This window comes from Etheostoma spectabile, chromosome 3, assembly GCF_008692095.1.
Source record: "Etheostoma spectabile isolate EspeVRDwgs_2016 chromosome 3, UIUC_Espe_1.0, whole genome shotgun sequence".
In the NCBI taxonomy this organism is placed as follows: domain Eukaryota; kingdom Metazoa; phylum Chordata; class Actinopteri; order Perciformes; family Percidae; genus Etheostoma; species Etheostoma spectabile.
The window spans coordinates 26,616,036-26,637,890 of NC_045735.1; the positions used below are offsets into that span (position 1 = coordinate 26,616,036).

The following is a 21,855-nucleotide window of genomic DNA, read 5'->3' on the forward strand; positions in this document are numbered from 1 at the left end:
AAAAAGAGTTTACTTTCTATTTGTTAAATTGTAGCACAAGGATTTAATGGTACATTTTCTGGTGCGCAAACAGATGTCATCTGTGTTGTGGCTCTTTCACTCTGTGTGTTACTTTTAGCCTCATCTACTGCATCTCCTGAAGTTGGTAGGTACATGGTGTAGCATTTAATTCATCAAAAGCAAATATGATTCATCCTGTAATCTTATAGCTCAAGTATCACATCAATGTGGCTGCTGACTGGCCTATTCGGTGGATTTCAGCAGATGGTGTATATAGTTACTGACTTGAGCACTATCGTCTACCGGCTGTTCTTTCTTTGTGTCCTCCTCACAGCTTTTCATTAATTGTTTGAACCACAAACCTATTTGCAGTATTAGTTGATATGTTATATTGGAGCTAGTGAAGGATCTTTGAAGACTAAATGAGGAATGAGGAATTGCTAAAACAAATGCCAAACAAAACAGCTAATAGGGAACACTGTTATATAGCCTACTCTTATCTAGTTTTCACTTCTACTTCAAAATATTTGGTAAATTCCCTAATTTGCATATGTTTTTACAACATTCTACTGTAATTACTTAATTTAAATAACTTGCTAAAAATCAACCTTGGTGCAAGAGGTTTTATAAAGCTCATCTCTGTGTAAATGTTCACATCCACCATCAGCTCTTGTCAGTCACATGGAAGGAGCAAGAAACGTGTATAGACTCAAAAAGAGAGAAGGGCAAAGAATGTTGTTGGGCAGGTTTTTGTCGTAGGGAGGAGCTTACTTTATCCTGCTGTCAATCAGCTGCTCTGGCCATGACTGTTAGTTTGAGACACTCCCTAAGACGCTCTTGTATAAGATAGTATTTCAAATGGTTACATCCAACTTAAAGCAAGAAAGACCTAGACAATTTATTCTTGTTGTGGCATCAAATCTCTCTCAAATTTTTGTTTACATTGAAACACGGATTGTTTTACTAAAGCATTTTGGTATGTAACACAATATGTCTCCTTACTTAGCCTATAGTATTTTGTTTCATATATTTAGTTTATAGCCATACCCTTTTCACTCTATGTAAGAGGATGTAAGGTGATTCTGAGATATTGTTTCCTGGTTGAAGTTTTGGCATCAAATTGATTTCATACAGTAAAGTGTATGGAACCTGAAACGTTGTAAAACCTGCATAACAGAGATCCATTTATGTAAACTAATAATTAGAATTTAACATATGCTGAATGATACACACTCTTAAAAAAATCACTGATACCAGAAATATCAGTAGGAGTAACCAGGCCATCATCCCCTGATGGTATGCAGTATAAATTGGATAAGTAAGAGCTAAAAAGGCGAGATGAATGACACAGCACAAAAAAAGTGGGAGGTCACCTACCTGGGAAACCAGAAATATTGCTAAAGGAAGTCCTGTTGTTAGGAATGGAAAAACATACGGATCTAAAAATACAAGTTCTGTTTCGTCATACCTTTATGGCATGGAATAATAGTGCCTTCTGGGAAACATTAATGTCATCATTTGTGTCATGAATAATTAACCATTCTATGAGTCAGAGCAACATTTCAAAACAATCAGATTGCTAAGCATAACCATTATGTCTTACTTAGGCAGTAAAAGGTAATGTGGTGAAGCTAGGGGACGCAGTTTATTTTTGGCATTATTGGGCAAAAAATCCATAATAAACTTACAGCATATTGTAATTCAATGCAAATTAAACTTTTCAGTGAAGTGTTCTGAGAGAAGACTAGACAATCACAAGTCAACACACACACCCACACACACACACACACACACACACACACACACACACACAAAGAGCCTATTAGCTGTTATGTGTATGCAAATGCCCGTGTGACAGAGAGGGAGAGTCAATTTTTTTTAACAACAAAGGCCAGGGCAGAAAGTCCATAAAGTAAACAATAATTTTAAGTCCATGGAAATAATACATTTTTCTTTTATTGATTGAGATTTTACTGAATGATGTTTTGCAGAAAATATCAGCTGAATTACTGATAAATAGCCACAGCCGTGCGTAGCGGTCACGCGTAATAACGGCTCTTTTGACACCTTTACAAAACCTCGCTGCTGCAACACAGTCAAGGAAACTGCACTCTCTTTGCTGTATTTCTCACTTACAGGTCTAATTAGAAGTCGAGATGGCCCAAGCATATGCCAATGGAGTTTAGGGGTGTTTTTATAGGTGTGTTTAATTGTGAATATTGCAAGTCAAAATGAGGCCAGCACCACAATGATCATGATAAAACAACCAGGCATACAGTATGTGTGGCTTTTCTTTTTTTTGCATTTTTACCCACTGCTGCTTTAACGTAGCAACAGTAGGAACTGCTCCAGCGAAAAAGAATAACTGGGTCAGCCCTAACCGATAAAAGCCTCGACAGGGTAACCTTTTGTTCATTTGAGGCGTTCACCTTGCTGCTTTTAAGCTTAATTGGATTATGTTCCTCTAAACTGAAACGTTCTATTGTATGTTTTAGGAAACTATGCGGCGCGTGTGACATGTTCAACGAGCTTTATTCAAAGGCAGAGTTCTAGACCAGTGCAGTCCCCACATATTTAGAGGCACAATAAAGCACATTTATATGGTGTACAGTTAGTGTTGAGTAGGTTTCACTCACACAAGCAGGTCCACAGACATGCTCAGTCATATAACAAAGTGGGTGGCGCACAAATACACTTTTGAAGTTTGACCTGCAGGTAAAATAAACTGCCAAACTGCACAAATGGTAAAATGAGTATCAGCTGGATCAATATGAGACTATGTCCTTACCTGAACCAGGTGGCCACTGACCACACTTGTGATAAGAGGCCTTATACGATGTACTGTACCTGTTGCCATAAAATATCTTTATCAGTAAGGACAGCCACCTTTTGAAGCCAGTTTGCTACCTTTACTTATCTACTTATTTAAACTTGATCCATTCCTCACATCAAGTCCTTAACGCTCATTTTAATGTAGCTTTTTTATGTATTCTATGTAAATCTGTTTAATGGGTCCTGTCTGGATGTGATATATGTTTTAATGTATACTTTTTTTTAATGCCAGACTTTGCACATGCAAACAAAAGATAATTTAAGCCTACTTGCCAGCAAAGAAGATGACTAAGTATTTTCTATTCTATTCATATAAAGCACAAGGCAACATCTGCTTAACATATCAACTACAGTGGTAGTAGCTCAGTCAGTAAGGAGTTGGATTGGGAACCGGAGTCCCCATACGTACCAAAGTACGGAGTGTGGATTGGTGGCTGGAGAGATGCTACTTCACCTCCTGGCCAGTACCAGGCAGTACCAGGTGCTCTTGACCCCCCCCCCCAGCCAATAGAACCTGAGCATGTGTATTTCAGGCATGTGTGTATTGATTACTAACAAAACAGAGTGTAAGTTGTAATTTCCCCACTGGGGATCAGTAAACAGTATCAATTATTATAAAATTACAGCCAACTGTATGTGTTCCCATTTAGTGCTGCTATGAGCCAGTAGTACACTACAGAAACTAGTTGAGCACAAGTAAGCAAACACAGAATACTTTCAGTTTGTACCACAGTATCTATTGTTACCAGGATATGTATTGATGATGATATTCAAATGGCCCCTCCAATGCAAACCAGTGACCTGACTTGTCATATCTGCAACACACATGTTGACTCTTCTTTTTTAGTTACACTCACCCACATGATGTAGTTGTCTTTCTCATCCAACACAGTACTCTGCCCTCCCTCCCTGGAGGTAGAATCACCCCAGTGACTAGCTGGGGTGATGTCCTTGGTCCTCTTCCTCTCACCCTCCTGCTCCACTGGATTCAACTACAAAACCTGGATTGATTCGGTCTCTCGCTCTCTCTTTCTCTCTCGCTCTTTCCTATTCTTTCTGTAGCAGTGTAACTGAATCCGGCTTGAAGGGTGCCTGACTTGCCCCTCTTTGAGACCCAAGTAAGAAAGAATGCCGATGTGTAGCGTTGTTTTGATGCTCCGCAGATTGAGAGAGAGCTGCTCAAAAAGGAACGACCAAGCCCTGTTGACAAAACACAACTGAACTATTCCAGGTAACCTGCACCCTCCTATTTCTCTCTCTCACTGTTCCTCCTCCTACACCTCCTCCCACTCCAAACGTTTTAAGCCCCTGGACATAAAGCACATCAGCTCTTTTTTTGCCCCCTTTTGTGTCCTTTACTCCTGAGCTTCCCTCCAGTGTCTATTTGCCTCTCAAATGTTATGGACCCAAACATACACCCACACAGCCATGCATCTGCACAAATACATGCAAATACAATGACGTGGCACAGTGCCTCACGCATACAAATACACACACACACACACACACACACACAAAACCTAGACACAACATGAAGTCAACGGTGGTGTGGTGTGCCACACCCTGAGGCTGAGGTGTGTATCTATTACACATCTGTATTGTTTTGACAGGCTAATGAAAAGTCAGTTGGTATCAGTCAAAAGTTCCTGACATCAGATTGTGACTCATGCCACATCTCATAACATGAACAGAGCTTAATAGGAATACGAGAAATATGATTAATCTATCCAGAGGATATAGTTAGAAGAATAATTAAACTTTCCAGTAAGTGCATACTATAGATGGATACGCATGCACTAACGCGCACGCAAACGCACATACAAGGGAATCACCAAAGTCATTAGCGTTCATCCTCTGGGAACCATGATTGAAACTTGAATGGCAATCCATCAATAGTTAATGAGATATTATATTTGTCTGGTCACTGTAAATGTGCAAGAATGCTGCAAGGTCAGGGATGTCACTGACTCTGATTCTCAAACTGAGACTTTTGACATCAATGATTAGATTGTGGCCAAAGGAAAACAGCCCTGAACCTTTCAGCCCGTAAAAAAAAAAAATACAGCAGCACATTTCTGTCCTATGTGACTGAAGTGTTTTACTGTCTAAAGATGCAGTCAATGACCACTCTGGTCACTAGGTCAGTGCTTCTAAAAATTAAGCCAGTGTGAATGTTAAGCAACACCGGGAACAGACAACTAAGGGGGGAAACAGCTTGATTGGGAGTGTGAGGGGAAAAAAAGAGTGAGGTTGGCTGAAGAGAAGGGACCATTGTTAGAAACAGCAGCTGATTGTGTCGCTTGACCTCCACTATTATGCATTATGCAGCAAACCTTAAAGCTGACTCCCAACCTTTCCTCACTCATAATGCTTGGTCTATGGACTCAGCAATTGTCTCAGAGTATACAGCATATGCAAAAATAGATGGCTAGATGTAAAAATGCAGGTATGTAATAGATACACAGATTGAAATTTTTGAGGGGATCACTTTGAAGCTAATGACGTCTAAACGTTCTTCACAAAGTCTTTTTCAGTCAACCTCAGTTGACCTAGATATTCAGGTTGCCATAAAGTTGCCAAGGCATTAAGAGGCTCCACCCTGGTATTAAATTTGGTGCATGTCGTTCTTTTGTGTGTTTGCCTGCCTATTCAATTTCCAAAGTGTCATTTTAACACCAGTTGATGATAGGCGGCGAACAATGTTTGCATACATACCATTGTATGTACAATAAATCACCCGCTTTTCATTCCCTCTAATATGGCACATTTCACGCAGAGTTTACACTGTAAATCACATGAATACTGTGCAGTCACAACGTTTATCCTGTCTGACAGTCCGACATGGTTGAACAATGGCTGACAAGATGTTTGCACACGCTATAAAAGAAAAGATGTGAGCAATTCAGAGATCGTTTATACATTAGATTTGATAGGCTTTAATTGTTCTACTGAGATGAGCTGATTCATTTTGTTCATAATGCCATATCTCTCACAGCAAGACAGACAAACACAGTCCCTATCAGCCTGATCAAATTCTTTTGTTCATTTCTTTGTCAATGTCAATTTTTTTTTTTCTTTGGTTTCAGGCCTTTCATTGTCTTTTTTTCTTTTCAAACTGGGTGGATGTAAAGTTCAAGTGAATAGACAGCTAAATGGACTGCTTACATACTAACCGACCCATATAGGGCTATTGCTTTGATTTTTATACTCACAATGCTATTAAGAATATCTGCCAAATAAGATAGCTGGAGCTAAAGCCATTCCATTATATTACTTATTCTCAAACGACATCTTTGGAAAGTGTGAAATTTCCTTCTCATTGACTTGCAAACAATGCGGTAACAAATTAAAATTCTTTACGAACTTCTCAGAAGCAGGGATCTTTGTGAAATTTTGTTAAAGCACCTAATTTGATCAATTTGAACAAAGCAAAAGCATCATGAACATAGAAAACAACAATCAAATTACACTACAAATATGATCGTTTAGCAAACAGGTTAGTGTGCTAAACTTATTTTAATTTAACAGACATATGTTACACATTCTACTCCAGAACTTACGAGGCGGTTGACCATGAGATCATATATTTTTAATAAATTGCATGACCACAAGGCACCCATTTCAAATCTGGATCTTTGCTTTAAAGCATTATGCACCATCCTTATCAGACATGCTGATAAGGATGGTTTACTAATGCTTAACAGGTCACTTGTTTAGAGAAGGATGATCAAAGTTCTCTTTTGAGTTGGCTGAACTTTTAAAACACTATATAAATATCATTTACTATAGCTTACCATTTGTTCTTTAATTCTCCTTCACAATGATTTGGTTGCTTGAGAAATGCGATACAAACACATTAGTTTTAAAGGTGCAAAAATGGTTAGGGTTTGAAAAAAAGCAGAGATGAAAAAAAAATTCACAATTACACACAAAGACATCCTCCCCCACATAACTGTACACTTCCTCACCTGTACGCAGCAGTCACTCTGTCACTCCTTGTCAGAAAAACTGAATCTGAAGGTTGGTGAGCAAACTGGAGAAAAGTATTCCCGATGTCTGAAAATTCTGCATTCTCTGAGGAGTTTTTCGACTGACATTTATTGTTTTTAACAGGGAACACCCTTCTGAGGTCCTACATCCCACCTCTGCCTTCTACTTCCACGGCAAACAAGTTCTCTCTCTCTCTCTCGTGCGCGTGCGCTCTTTTATCTCTTTTGCTCTTTCTCTCTCCCTCGCTCTATCTCTCTCACTCACAGACACACTTACACCACCTCAATTTACAATCAAAGCCATTGCACCATCTTCCCATCAGTCAAGCCCCCACATTTTATGTTTCCTGGACTCTAAAGAATTTCCATGTTTTAAACAAAACTGGTTGTGTTTTCAGACTAATTCAAGAAATGGAATTTGGAAAATAAGAATGCCATTTCCTGCATATAGTACAAAAGAAAGAGGGGAAAACAAACATGATAAAATTAAGAGACATGCAAGCTCCACCAAGAATGTGCGCCCACAACTGTATACATTTACTATATATTACCATTAGACATTCATATTGCATCATGAAGTTCAAGGTCTTCCTCCAGACAGTTTTTAAAGTATGTAAAAATACTCTGATATGATTCATATTTGATTCATATTTAGTTTAACTTGTTTTTTGCTGGTAAAAAACTGGACTGGCTGAAAGCAAATTTATTCTTTCTCCCTCATTCTGGTCAAAATCTCAGACTAGCAGCAGTAACAGAATGGTTAGTAAAGTCACCATCTTTTATTTATTTATTTATTTATTTATTTATTTATCTATTTATGTTGTTTGTTAGCTTGTAACTGACTGGCTGACATAGCATTAGTGGTTGTGAAATATACAATGATATCTGTCACAACGATGTTGCAGTGTGTTGACATTGTCACATTGTTATTACGTAAATACATGTCCCTGCCATTGTTTAAAAAAAAAAAAAAAAAAACAAAGGGAAACTTACTTTGCAAAATACATACATACTACACCTGTTCATCCATAGACGGTGAGAAATGGACAAACAGATCCCGTTGCTCTGGACAAAGACCAGTGAAGGTTATTAAGCACTAATAACCTTTTTTTTTTTTTTTTTTTTTTTTTTTTTTTTCAAAAAACGTGAACACATAACGCCAGTCCTGGCCTCCCTCTACTGGCTACTTGTCCGTTACAGGATAGATTTTAAGATTTAATTGCTTGTTTTTAAGGCCTTTAAATGGTTTGGCGCCATCTTACCTGGCTGATCTCTTATGCCATCATTCTCCAGTCAGAACGCTGAGGTCAACAAATCAGCTGCTCTTGGATGTCCCTAGATCAAAGCTAAAAAATAAGGGCGATAGAGCCTTTGCAGTGGGCCCCCCCACCCTATGGAACAACCTCCCCATGCATATTAAAGCTGCACAGACCTTACAAACGTTTAAATCGCTGGTTAAGACGCGCCTTTTGCTGTAGCTTTTAACCCTCGTTAACCTTGATTCTGATGTTTTAAAGTGTTGTTGTTTGTCTCCCTGTGATGTACTTTGGTTGTAGTAATTTTTACACTTGTTATTTATGTATTTAACATTGACCCTGTTCAGCACTTTGGTCAACTGTTGTTGTTTTTAAATGTGCTATAGAAATAAAATTGACATTGACTTTTACGCTGAGTGCTGAGCGTTACTGCGCAGCCTCCAACTGAGCTTGACGACGTAGATTTGAAGTGAGCAACCGGTCTGAAAGTTGTAAGTCTTCTGGTAGCTGTGCCCAGAGAAATCTCGATTGTTCCGAATCTTGCAGAGACTGAGAGCGTAGGTATATGTTAAAGATGACATAGCCAATGCTAGTTAACATTAGTAATTAAACTTGAAGAACTAATGTAAGTCAAAACTGCCTGCAAGCTTCTCCTGACAGTACGGTGATATGTCGACTATGCGACAGCAATTTACTTGGTTATGACACAATCATTAGCCTATTTTTACAAAAACGTCTGCTACGGGGCCATAACGTGAGATACAGGGTAATGGAGCCTTTTATAAATTGTTGTTTCTTTAGAAATAAACAATGGACAACTAAACTTTTGAAATGCTTTTTGATTTAAAGTTATTTGTTGTCAAAGTGGTGCCAACACGAATGGCAGTCAATGTAATGCTAACGGCGGATGAGTGCTTGGTAGCATTAAAATGGCGTCATAGGAGCTACGCTTTGTGGACGCTTGCTTACCAACTTGGGTTTCTCCTCTGAGGCTCCTTGTTTTGTCGTAGTGACGTGCTAATGATATGGAAACCCCTACCCGGAAAATGACGGAATTGGTTCCTAATGTAAGTGATGTATGTCATTGACAACTACTACTTTGGTGGAAAGGCTCAGCCATGGCATTGTCTGCTTATTTTGCTCATAATATATCTTGTGGCATACAAAACATACATATGGAAATTTAAACAAATTTGAAAACTTCCAGCGACAAACGGATCCCAGTTCTGCGTCACTGTCCTTTAGGAATAATAAACACTGCCACATCCACCTGACCAACAATATTAATGAATGGATTTACAGAATCAGGAAGTCCTTGTGGCCTCTTCTGAGAAATATGAATAAATCTCTAGGTATGCAACCTAATATGCTGGCTGTGTGTATGCGAAAGATGATATCGTTGAGATAGAGTCCTTTGCTTCCTGATAATCTATGTCTGCCTTGATCATTGTAAAGAGGATCCGTGATACTTCTCTTTGTGATGTGATGGGAAGATGAAATCGCTTCCTTAATTTGCTGCCGTATTACCAAGAAATCCCAAAACCAGCATGTTGTACAATGATTTATTTTCACTGCTCCTTTGTGTTTTCGCAACACAGATGAGTCAATGAAGTGGTAGATGGATTTTACTTTACTTTATGAGGAGTGGTGTCTTAGCCTCCACCTGAATCTATAGACTTGCTATCAGCTCCGGGAGGCTTTACGGATGTGTTTTGAGCCTAATGCTAACATCTACAGCATGCTAACATGCTCACAGTGACAACGGTAACATTGGCTTTTGAAACTGCCCACCATACTAGCAATACTTATTGATTTGGCCAAAATGTAGTATTTAGTATGTAGTATGCAAACAAAAGCAAAATCTACAGTTTGCCAAAAAAATACCCGGATTTTGTACTGATTCAGAAAAAATCTTCAGTATGCATTGGACCTGTCTATCTCACCTATTGTATCCCACAATGCAAAGTGATAGGTGGATCGACTGACTAACTGACTGACTGATTGATAAAGGAAGGAAAATAGGAATGCTGACTGTAGATGGGAAAGGGGGAATAATTTGAGATGAATGTCTGAGCATCAACAATATGTTCATTTCTGCAAGCAGTTTGTAGTTTGTAACAGTAGAAGAAGAAGGACATGTTTGTCAGTATACAGTCACCTATTTAGATGAAGGCAGCTAAGTCGTTGTGTGACCTTGACAAGTTTTGTAGTTCATGTTCTGTTGTTAAACTCATCAAAAATGTCAGTGTGTAAATCTCCCACGCAGATTAAATAACAGGAAACGTTCTACCACTAGCGACTGAAGACGAAAATCTGGTTGATGAGTGACATGTCTTGCTGATTTCTACAGCTCTTCAAGTTGATGTACTGCTTGCTAAGATAAATTAGTTTTGTTGTGGTTGAATGAAAACCACTTTGTCGATGTGTCTCAAATATCTTTTTTCTTTTAAAAGGTGCAGCCCCAGAATGTGTTCAACCAGCTGGCAGGTTTAAATTGAAATGAGTCCAAAAAACCTCTGCTTTGTTTTGGAATAAGTGACTATAGTACTTTCCCCTGATATACTGTTTTCAAGGTGCATGATTATGTGAGTGGAAGACATTCAACAAATCTTTCTACCCTACAAATGCAACCACAAGATATTATCTGCTTCTCGTATCTAATTTAATCTTTATAATCTACATTTTCAAGAAATGTTGTGAGTAGTGGAATCAGTACCTCTTTGCAGTAATTCAGTCATCCAACAGGAGTCCCCCTGCACCACCTGATTCAGGTGCTACTACCTTTCGGTCTGTTAATGATTTGTTAAAGAGGGAAAACATGTAAGGTTGGTATGGGAGCTATCGGAACCTGAGAGACAAAAGAAAGTCACTACATGTAAGAACGTTGTAGAGTTTCTGGTTGTGTTTGAGTTTCCATGTGAGAACAACAGGTTGTCAGATCCACTCCATTCTAACACTTGCTAATGAAGAGGATGTGGAAGACAAGTAGATGGACTGGTTTAAAAGAATGACTGGTATGTGGACATAGGCAGCACAGACAGACGTAGGCAGAAGAAGGGGGAAGAGAGTTTTGGTTCTTCACAGTTCAGACAAAACATTTAAAAAAGATTGATAAAGTAAGACAGTGACAGAGCTCAACACCAAACGGACAGGCAGGAGAGGAGACAGACAAGAAATAACATTGGTTAACCTGGCTCATCAGCTATGGGGAATGGTGGTAAGTGTTTCAGCTGAGATGATTCATTTCAATGATGTTAACAGTAGCTGTGACACACACAAACAACTTTAAAAAGACTGCTCTGCGTAGTGATATAGATTTCTGTTGCTACTCAAGTATTATTAATCATTACTCTGTAAAGCGTCCTTGAGTGTTAGAAAGGCGCTGTTAAATAAAATGTATTATTATTATTATTATTACATCATTGCTGTACCTAAATTCCAACTAAATGTACTTTTCTTCTTTGGATTCAGTGTCTTTTAAAGTTTCGTTGGGTTGGTCTTTGAGCTCTTGCTTGTTTCCTGTACAATGACTTTACATTACAAGCTCTTCTCATTGTTAGCTGGCAACTTTGAACTTTTAAGATATTAAAAGTATTTTAAATCTGCATGGCAAGTCACTATTTTCATGTATGCACATAAACAGTGGAACCGTTTATTGGAAGGTGCTAAGAGAAATACTGAATACAATAAGTACTGTAACTGGATTTTAGTCTTTTTAAGGACAAAGGCTGCTAATGATGGCAGGGCCAGCATGAATATTCATTCATAAAGATCAGATACATATTTATCTAATATAGCCCATGCAACCAGACAGATAAAAATTTTCACAAATTTCATGTATGTCAGGAATAAAATACCCTGTAAAATCCCCAAATAACCTTTTGTCATTCAGTTGGCTTGTTTATTGTACTTTGCTTGCAAAGTTTTCGGTGTTAATCTATGGCTATGATTTAATTACCTCTCTGTATTGGTATTCGTAGGGAGCAGTGTAAACTCAACAGCAATCGGAATCGCTGTGGGCTTTGGGATCGTGGGAATCCTCTTCACCATTGCAATTGTGCAATTCTTCTGCAAGTACAAATGCAAAAAGTGCTGCAAGAAAAAGCGTAAGCTTAGCTTTATTACACACACACACACACACACACACACACACACACAGTTTGTGTTTTGGCCTGTGTGTTGTTACTAACTGCCCAGTTTGACAACCAGGCCGGGTTGCTGGATATACCTGTAAAAACGCAAACGCAGCGCGCTACAGCTGTAGCATTAGTACAGCCATGACCACTGCAAACAAACACACAGATCAACAAAGATCAATTCTACCTGACCTAAAATAAAAAAAACAGAGACGTAACAAAACGTTGAATTTGTACTGCAGTAACTATTTGAAACACTAGCTGCCACGATGTGAACACTTTATACAGTAGGAACTACTTTCTACCAAGGAAACTGATGTTGACTGTGAGTTCTGAATTATCCAGAGGAACAATGACAATGAATCTAGAGTTGCTAAATTTTTGTTATTTATATGATTTTTTTTTTAATGTTTTTCTATTTCTAACATTTGATTCATTTCATTTGTATTAGGCTGAAGTCACCATTTTCAGAGACAGTTATCTCAAAACCTACATAATAAAATCTGAACTATATCTTTTTGGTCAAAAACTGGGATGCACATGCTTACATGGTCGGCACTTGACAACATCAGCCAAAACTGCACTATAGACTGCACTATAATGAATCTGTCCTATGACTGTCATATATTCACTCTCTTATTTCTCTGCAGAGCCGTCACTGAAAGACAAAGTGCTCAAGTAAGTGGATATTTCGTCACAGGTTTTTCAAATACAAAGTTTTATTTCCTCAAAAAATTGTTATGGGTGAGCTTGGTGTGTTTTTTGGTATGTCTCTATCTACAGAAAAGTTGGCTTAAAGAAATCTCCCCCTCCCGTGTCCATCTGCAGTGGCATAAAATGATGGCCGGTTTGATGGCAGTTGATCCTGGTAACCACAGTGACAGAAGGCACACACCTGTCACTTATCCATCACCAATGTTGTTTTCAGTACGTCATCTGTTGCTGTTTGAATTTCATGTTAAGGTTTTACCCCCTGATATTCGCACTGTTACAGATGTCGCTCTTTTTAGGTCCAAACTCAAAACATATCGGTTAAGTCTGGCTTTTAATACGTAGCAGTGGTGTGACAATTTAATTCTTTTGTTTCTTTGTGACCTTTTCTCATTTTACTGTTTTCTATGTTCACTCTTTCTATTGTATGATTTGATTTTACTCATTTTACCTGCTGGTTGCTGTAAAGTGCTAAATAAATAAATGTTGATTGATTGAACCTGAACAATAAGTAATTGTAATTTTTACTTCACTTTGTTGTAAAGTTGTATGTGTATGTCATTTTAATGTATTTGTAAAATAATTAATTAAAAATAATTTTCTTCACTTTATTATTATTGCTATTAGTCATAACAACAGTTTTTGATGTGGCTTCACATGCACACACACACACACACTCACTCACACGTGTTTGAGGTTAAAGCAGAAGATCAACTGCTTAACCACAGCAGCCAGGCAGATCCTTTTTCTTGTAACTGCAGGCGACTTTTCTCTAAAATCTTATACCTACTGCCTTTTTGATACTTTCTACAGCATGGTTGGCGGAATTATGTCTCATAGTTTTTCCTCTAATGAAACTAAAACATGTTTCTCTGTATCTGATGTTTTTCTTATTTAAGCTGCCTACAGTACGGTGAAGAATGTTCAGTTCTTTTCCTTGCCAAAATAGGTGTTAGACGTTTGTGACTAATTGAATTAGTTGACTGTAGGCTCCCTTCTTTAAACACAAACAGATATGGCAGATGATCCACTTATGGGGTTTTGAACACATCTCTGCTTTTCTTCCTTAGTAATTATATTAGAGGTCAAAGGTTGACTTTTTTAGGCCACAACTAATTAAAAAGTTGAGTCTGTCTGACAGTACCTTGGTCATGAAAAGGCCAATTCAGGCCAGTCAGTCAAATCCAAGAAATGCCACTTTTTATGCCTCCGTAATAGGGCTGTAACGATACAGCTAACCCAGGGTTTCGGTTCGTATCACGATTTTTGAACCACGATTTAATACAAACCTCAATTCTTGTTTTGGGGGGTGTAATACAACTTTTTTTTTTCTGCCACAACAATGCTTTGTCATTGATTACATCCCACTTTGCAACAGTTATACAACAGATACCTTATTTATTGATATTGATTGATTCAATTTTGATCGATCCAACACCAAAGATTCTTTTGTACCTTAAAATGGTATTTCCAAAATCGTTTCGATGGTTCATTAACTCGTTGGAATGGGACATACGAATAATGGTGACAGTAACGGACAACTCTCCTGCCACCCTGTAGAGGGAACGAAGGAGAAAAGTGCTATAAAAGGTGCTGGTTGAAAAATGCAAATGTAAGTCTTGGTGGGTAACCATAGACTATATATATACAGTATATATATATATATATATATATATATATATATATATATATATATATATATATATATATATATATATATATATATATATATATATATATTAATATATATTAATATATAACGGTCTATGTGGGTAACATAAGATTATGCCACCGTTCAACACGCTCAGTTATTTTTAGTATGATTGTTTTTACCACGGTTAACAATTCTGCGCTAACCCACAAATTCATCAGTAACGTTAACTGTATAACACTAGATAGACAACTTATCTAATGGTAATTTAGCCACCCCTGTCTGTCTGCTTCAGTCCCCCGGCGCTGAAAGGCTTCAGTTGGGGTGAGAGCTGACAACAGCGTCGGGGACACATCCGCAGTCAGCCCCCAGCCAGCTAGCAGCCATCCCAGCCAGCACTTAACGCTAACTCTGGGGCTAAGGATGCTAACGGCAGTTAACTGAACTGGCGGGAAACAAACCCAGACATGGGTTTGTGGATCTGAGTGTCGCGATTTTGGTTTATTTTGGATATTGTTACAGCCCTACTCTGTACTGCTAGACACATAATGTAAATGTCGCTAGTGAACCTCTGCAAAACTGCCATTAACTAACTTTAACTAAATTTAATCGGGGAGAAACCTATACTCCATTACTTCAATCTGGTTTTAAAAAAGTACAGTGCAGTAAGTTGATGTTCACACATTAATAGTCCTGTCTACTGTTGCAATTTTCATTTCTGCACTGTGATGGATCCATTTTTGGTTAATAACTATCTGCAGCTGTCCCCTCATATGAATTTGCTCACAATCTATATTAACTCATGCAGAGCTCCTGGCAGTCACTGATCATTGGATATAAATAACTTATAGTGCCGTGCCAATGAATGAAATGAGTGATGAAAGTGACAATGGTTCAACTTGTTGCTCTTAGTTATAGGGATATTTTAACCTCGAAATAGCACATATCAATTTGTCTGGATTTTGGTAATATCACTGCTTAATTTGGCAACTTGTAATCGCAGTAGAGTTCCGGACCAGTAACAACTGTTTTGGTAATTATTTGCAAATTTGTAGAGGTCTTTGGACCTCTAACGTAAAATGTCAACCAAGATTTACAGTACAGGGCCCCTGCCTCAAAATCTAATCCAAAAAGTAGGACATAATGGGAGGATCAGTAGGGGTTAAACAGAAAATATTTACCTCAAGCCCTCCTAAGAGGTAAATCCAGCCAAACATGCAGTGATTAAAAAAAAAAAAAAAAAAGATCTAGGATACATTTGGTGATCATTAGTGGACATGTACTGCAAACCAGTACTGGATTATTGCAGTTTAAAGAAGGAAATATTTTTTTACTGTTGGGATTAGTCAAACGTCTCACTTCCCCTGTATTTAATGCTGCACATGATTTTCCTATCACTGCCGGGGAACATTATCATCCCGGTAAAGAGTGGCACTTGATAACAGCTGATGGGAAGATATTTTTTACTTACATACAGTACATGTTTGGTATCTAAAACTTCAACCCTGTTGACAGTATTTTCTCTCTTTGCTATCAGTGTGAAGCGGGACTTTTTTAAATCGAGCGGAAACCTGAAAGAGGAAGTGTTTTTTTCTTAGCTTAGAAGTTCCGAAACCACCGCTCTGGTTTCTGTATAGAATTTGCATATGGGGATCCCAAGTACAGCTAGGATATGTGATATGTAATGTTTGTTTTCCAGTAGGTATCACTCTGTTGTTTCAGGGTTTTCCTTGTTTATTTGAGTCAGTTCTGAAATCAACATCATGTCATATGCTTCCCACACCAGTTTCACATCCGGCATAGATCATTCAGTTGTAAATATACCCAGTGAGACAGAGTTAAATAAGGTATTTTTGACTTTATGTTCTCTGTCTCTTTAGGCTCCTGAGACTCCAACCAACAGTTATCAGCCAGTAGCTGTCTGGTCTAACCTTTATTTCCATCCTATGTTTAACAAGTCAGTTTTTTCTTTACAGTTCCCTCCTTTTTCCTTCAGATGTTCTATACTGGAACAATTCCTCTCCCCTCAAATACTAACTTATGCTTGTCTTTCATGATTCAAAAAGTGTGTCATGTAGGAAAAGGGAGTCCATTACTCTTTTGGAGCACTCAAGTTATGTCAACATAGTTACATAAATAGTGTTTTTGCACCACAGCGTCTCATTCAGTCTTCAGCTGTACATCAAAGAGAGAGGGGGACATATTGTTCATATTGAGGTCATGTCCTTCCTCCACTAGGGGTAGAGGTGATAGAGCTGTTAGCAGAGGGAAAGTGTCCCCCAGTTGTATAAAAGTTGTTTCTAAGTCATCCACCATGACAGTGTCCATTTGTGTTGTTTTAGAATAACTTGAAAAGGTAAGCTCCCCTTTGTGAGAGTCTACAAAATCACATTTGCTGCTCAGTAGTCCATTTTCTATACACACAGCTCTGTATTGTTTGATAACTTCAGTTCCATAATGGCCTTGTTTATGGCACCAAGTGCAGTGACCTGCTCCTGAGCAGATGCATGCTTGAGGCCCAGCCCTGTAACCTGTGACCACTTCGGCCAAAACTGAGTCAAGAAGCATCTGTTTGAACTCATCCTCATCATCAGAGACATGAATCTGCACAACAGAGCGGCGTTGGCTCCGATAACTACTCCCAGCAACCTTAAGAGACCCACTGTCCTGTCCATCCAGAAGAATGTGAGAAGAATCAAGCTGGCAGGCCAACCCCACCCCACTGTCCTTCCTTTTCCAAGTTATGTCCGTACCAGTCCTCTCATCCTGCTGGGGGTAATCTGTCTGACAGCTAGTGGAGCTTTCTGGTCCTCCCAAGCTCCCACAGCCACTGTCCTCATTTGTCATTGGAGGACTTTCTCCAGTGTTTGTAGCAGAGTTGGACTCCATGCCCACCCCGCTGTCCAAGCTGGTCCTCCTGTCCTCCGCATCATTGTCTTCTTTTACCGTAACATGTGTCACTTGATCTTTGACACATTCTTTCACTGGTGTTTTGTAACTGGACAGGAACCATCCTTTGTCAGTAACAACCTCCACAGCCCCTTCTCCAACAGAGAGTGGAAGCCAGCCACTAACAGGGGATTTCTGGGGTAAGAAGAAAGAAAGAGGAAGTTTTTGTATTATTCATTGTTGTCATGTTTGGGAACAAAGCTAGTTATGACCTACTGAACCAGCAGCTCAGCAAGGCTAATATCAATGTGATGCAAGTTAAATAACATAGTTGACAGTACTAGTTTGTAATTTGTCCCAGTATTCTGTAATTTATTATGCTCACCAATGCAACAGGCGTTTTCTCTGGCTGTTTTAGGTAACATAGGATGGTGGTTGCTATGATAACAATGATGGCCAACACACCCAGAATAGATAGGGATGACACAGCAATTATTTCTTGATTTAATTCTGAAAGAAACACAACAGGGAAAAGTTTAGTAGGAGCAAGCATGTTATACTGTAGGTGTAAGGCTTTTCCTCAAATTTGAACTTGGATCACATTACAAATTTTAATCTTCCTTTCTCACAAACGTTAAAGGTATACTAGGAAGATTTACTATAAACACAATGCATACTGTAGTCTAAACTGTAAACCTTAGTGTAAAGACATGAGAGTAGTATCAATCAGTAGAAAATTGAATATGTATAGTTCCCAAAATGTCAAACAATTCCTTTTTTTTTATGAGAAAAGTATATGAATGTTTATTCTATTGTTGGCACACCTACACATTTTAGTTAACATTGTTCAATTTCTTTTCATGGTCTTTAAAAGGCCTTTTCTTTTTTTTCTCACCAGCTAAATTTTTTTTCAATCCTTTAACGTATTGTTTATTTTTGTTTTATTTGGGTAAAATAAATCCACTAAACTAACCTAAATTGTAACATTCTTATTGCTGTTCAAAGCTGCTGTCCCTTAGCTGTGCTTCATCATTATGTTTTTCTTACCTTGCTCTGGCAGCTGCAGACACTGTTTAGGGGACACACTGTTGGTGGAAGGAGCTCCATTTCCCTCCACCTTGATGCTGACACAGTACTCTCTCCCCCAGCGGAGGGAACTGAAAGACATAGTCCTCTGATCGTCCCCCACGTCATCTATCAGGTATGCTGTAGTATTCTGTGGGGTAAAAATCAAAATGCCATGCAGGTCAAGGCATTGTACAGTATAGACCACATTGTAAAATATATTTTGGGGTGAGGAAGGTTTAAATGTTGAGTAAGGCAGAAAAGTACAACGTTAAATGTTGAAACATCATATTTTTTACATTCACCTAACCAGGGCCCAATCAGAATTTTGAAATTATTCCCATAATTGTGCGGTAAGACTTTTTGTCTGTTTCTAAACTGAACATATGAAAAACACGTAGCCACTTTTTTCAAGCATCGATTAATTAACAAAACGATTTACAATTATGACAGTCAGTCCTAAACTTGTTTTGAATTTTAGTGATATGGTTAGTGGAAAGGGGTGCTTACATTACTTCACATATTGTACCTTTTTATTTTGTCCTGTCTCTTCCAGATAGATGGTGTAGGTGAGCCCATAAGGAAACATTGCTTTGAGAAAAGGTTTTGGGTGAACATAAACTGTCAGAGTGCTGGAAGTAGCCCACAGATTGAAGGAGGGAGGTTGCAATTTGCCTATAGGAACAGATAGAGGTAAGAAAACGACAGTATAGTGTGCATACATTCCTTAACCAGCCAAAATACAAGGTTTTCAACATGGTACCCTGACTTTCTACCAAACTGACAACTATACTTACTTGTATTTAGGGTAAATTTTGTGAATTTTGTCCACATAGACTTGTCTTCTCCTGCAACCAGCTGAACTTTGACCTTGTAGGTAGTATGATAATCACGTACAAGGCTGCTGAGGTCACAGTAGGTCTGTTTGATCCCTGTGCAGTGGTCCACTATGGCCCAATCCCCAATGTACCTTAGGAGAGGAAACACACCAGTCACAAACTAGAAGGAGATAAATCCTTGGATTACAAGATACATAAAACATAACATTCCAATAAAAGTACAAATGTTCTCGTAAATAATATGATCCAAGGAAAACAAATATGGTTTAGAGATAAAAGGAAAAGAATGCTGAAATGTAAATAGCAAAATGATAGGACGTTTGTGTAAGTAAAGTTAAAGCAAAAGGTAAACATACTTTCCCATTTGTACATTGTACTGGGAGTTTGATGGGGCGTCCGCAGGTTGTTTCCAAAGTACTGTTACCTCTCCATCCAAAATATTCACATGCACCTCGCCAGGCTGAGGGACGTTCTGTCCTGCTAAAGAAAAAATAGGGGAATTAGGATGCATATTCAGTGCTAGGGGTGGTTTCCAGTTAGGATACCAGTACCTTAAAGTGATACCAAAACCAATAGAGTACTTCATTTAATACCTCTATTTTTACTATTTCATTCGATAACCATCATGTGAAGGAAAGCATCTTGGCACACTGAACTGCCTACTTTGTTAAAGAATGCTTGCGGAGATTGGCAGTGAGCAAAACCATATAAATATCTTTTTCTCGATCTGAGTGCAAAAGGATTGAACGCAGCTTTCGTTTGAATTGAGTTTCAATAGTACTTGGTGCTGGGTTATTTCTGTCATTATCTTAAAGAAGTACCAATATCAAGCCCCATTCAGTGCTTAATAGCCTACGAGAACATTTAAATTTCTCTAAATAAAGTACAGTTATACATGACAGAGAGAGAATAGATTTGTACTGTTTGGGTTTCAGACTGTACAATCTTAAACCTTGTCTACACATGATGAGAAAATGCTGAAATGTTCGAAACATAGGGATGTGGTCAGGAGGAGAAAAGGAAGTTTGGTAGACGAAAGGAAGCAAGGATCTTGCTAATCATTTATGGGATCTCTTTTAAAATGACACTGTGGAATTTTTCGTAAAGGGAACAGAGTTTTAAACATTTTCTCTCTAACCGTGGGATTCATTTACCTGAGTGGGATAGGAACATTTGCGATATGTTCCATGTAATTTTCTTTTTTCTTTGATGGTGTCATGATGGATAGCATATTGCAAACTAAAAAGTAGGCTTGGTTTCATCATAACGGCTTAACATTTTTCACAATGGTTGTATTTGACCTAAGGTATTTCATGTGACTGTAACAATTATATTGTTATATTATACTATAATGATAAACAAAAGTAATTGTCAAAAAAAAACATTGTAAAATGGTTTAAATAAAAACAAGATCAAATTAAACAGTAAAACAATCACACTTAAAAAAATACTGTGTAATAAAAGTGGTTAATTACCTGACACACAGTTTATGTAGATAATCAGAAAGACAAGAATCAGTGTCTTATTGCTCATATCCATGTCTGGTATCCAGATATATATTATCATTCAATCATAATCCACACAGTAACTGCCAAAAGTCCCTTATTCCAGTCATCAGTGAGGAAAATCAGCCCGTAGAAATATCTTCCCTCCACAACAAATTCAGAACAACATTCCAGTGTTGAGAAATGTAGACGAGGGGAAGCAACTCTTCTCTCGCTGATGTGGTGTCTGTTCAGCCGTGGGAGAAATAAGAAGTGGCAGCTTGTTTTTGCCTAACTATTTACGTCGCCAAATATGTTCCTCTCTTGGTCAACTCCCCTCCCTCTCAGATGGTACGCTTCCTGTTGTGACTTCATCAGTGACGCTGCTGCGAGTTTCATCTCTCTCACCTCCCCCACCAACTACTTTCCTTCCTCTTTCTCTTTGTCTTTTCTCCTTTCCCCAACCTCAGCCAGTATACAGTGAACTGCAATCAAAGGTCTGATGAAAAAACAAAAAAACAGACTGTACACAGCTCAGAGACAAGAAAGGGGAAGAGTTTAGGGATTCCCCTTTCACTTTTGTGATCGGAGAGGCATACATTTGTTTTAAAAAACGAAAATTCGCACCAGCTCAGACACCTATTGTCTTTATTTGAATCTGTTTAATTTGTGTGCATGTGCCTTTTGGACGGTACATGTAACTGTATCTTTTCCTGTGGTAGTCTGTAAAACCTCAGTTGTGGTTGGCTGCATTGCAGGTGGTTTCTGCAAAAAGCAATGGTAGAGTTGGCTGTGAGAAGGATAGGGACAACTAAAAATACACATTCGTTCTGAGATCAATTTGAACGAATATGTTTAACAAGCAACACAAACTTGGATAAACGGCATAAAAGGTCAACTATTACTTGATTTATCGATTAACATAAGTTTATATGCATTATAATTTCTTTCATCGTAACCTCTCTCTTAGTTATGCTGTTATAGTTCTAGACTGCCGGGGGAC

At 38.3% G+C, this 21,855-nt stretch overlaps 2 protein-coding genes across 6 annotated transcripts in view; both read right to left on the minus strand.

The window, feature by feature from the left end:
* Positions 1-7,003, minus strand: part of tmprss4a (transmembrane serine protease 4a) — a 16,167-nt gene extending 9,164 nt beyond the window's left edge. The window contains exon 1 of one of the 2 annotated variants that reach the window (XM_032509773.1): positions 6,801-7,003. Coding sequence is in view for 1 of the 2 variants with exons in the window: in XM_032509772.1 (XP_032365663.1) it covers positions 3,690-3,695 (6 nt within the window). In the remaining variant the exon portion in view is untranslated. Of the gene's footprint in view, positions 1-3,689; positions 4,125-6,800 lie in introns of those variants that run through there. The other variant, XM_032509772.1, reaches the window with a different exon arrangement.
* A 9,339-nt stretch (positions 7,004-16,342) lies between these two features.
* On the minus strand, positions 16,343-21,173 carry il10ra (interleukin 10 receptor, alpha). Of its 4 annotated transcripts, none has more exons than XM_032510566.1 (7): positions 20,844-21,173; positions 19,725-19,845; positions 19,327-19,499; positions 19,059-19,204; positions 18,512-18,680; positions 17,850-17,974; positions 16,343-17,659 (listed from the first exon to the last, which is right to left on the minus strand). In XM_032510566.1, the coding sequence occupies exons 1-7, from the start codon at positions 20,932-20,934 to the stop codon at positions 16,736-16,738; spliced, it is 1,749 nt and encodes a 582-aa protein (XP_032366457.1). In that variant the 5' UTR covers positions 20,935-21,173; the 3' UTR covers positions 16,343-16,735. The 4 variants fall into 4 exon arrangements, with proteins under 4 accessions (XP_032366457.1, XP_032366453.1, XP_032366473.1 ...); XM_032510562.1 differs by having other exon boundaries at positions 19,725-19,848; XM_032510582.1 differs by having other exon boundaries at positions 17,850-17,962; positions 20,844-21,171.
* Between the last annotated feature and the right edge of the window lie 682 nt (positions 21,174-21,855).

What these genes read in the sequence shown, in the direction of transcription:
- il10ra (XM_032510562.1), bottom strand. Translation starts at nt 20,934, where the DNA reads ATGATAATATATATCTGGATACCAGACATGGATATGAGCAATAAGACA. An exon ending in AAAATTTACCCTAAATACAA is followed by an intron (nt 19,205 to 19,326) that starts GTAAGTATAGTT and finishes CTGTTCCTATAG; the next exon opens with GCAAATTGCAACCTCCCTCC. An exon ending in AGAAAACGCCTGTTGCATTG is followed by an intron (nt 17,660 to 17,849) that starts GTGAGCATAATA and finishes TTCTTACCCCAG; the next exon opens with AAATCCCCTGTTAGTGGCTG.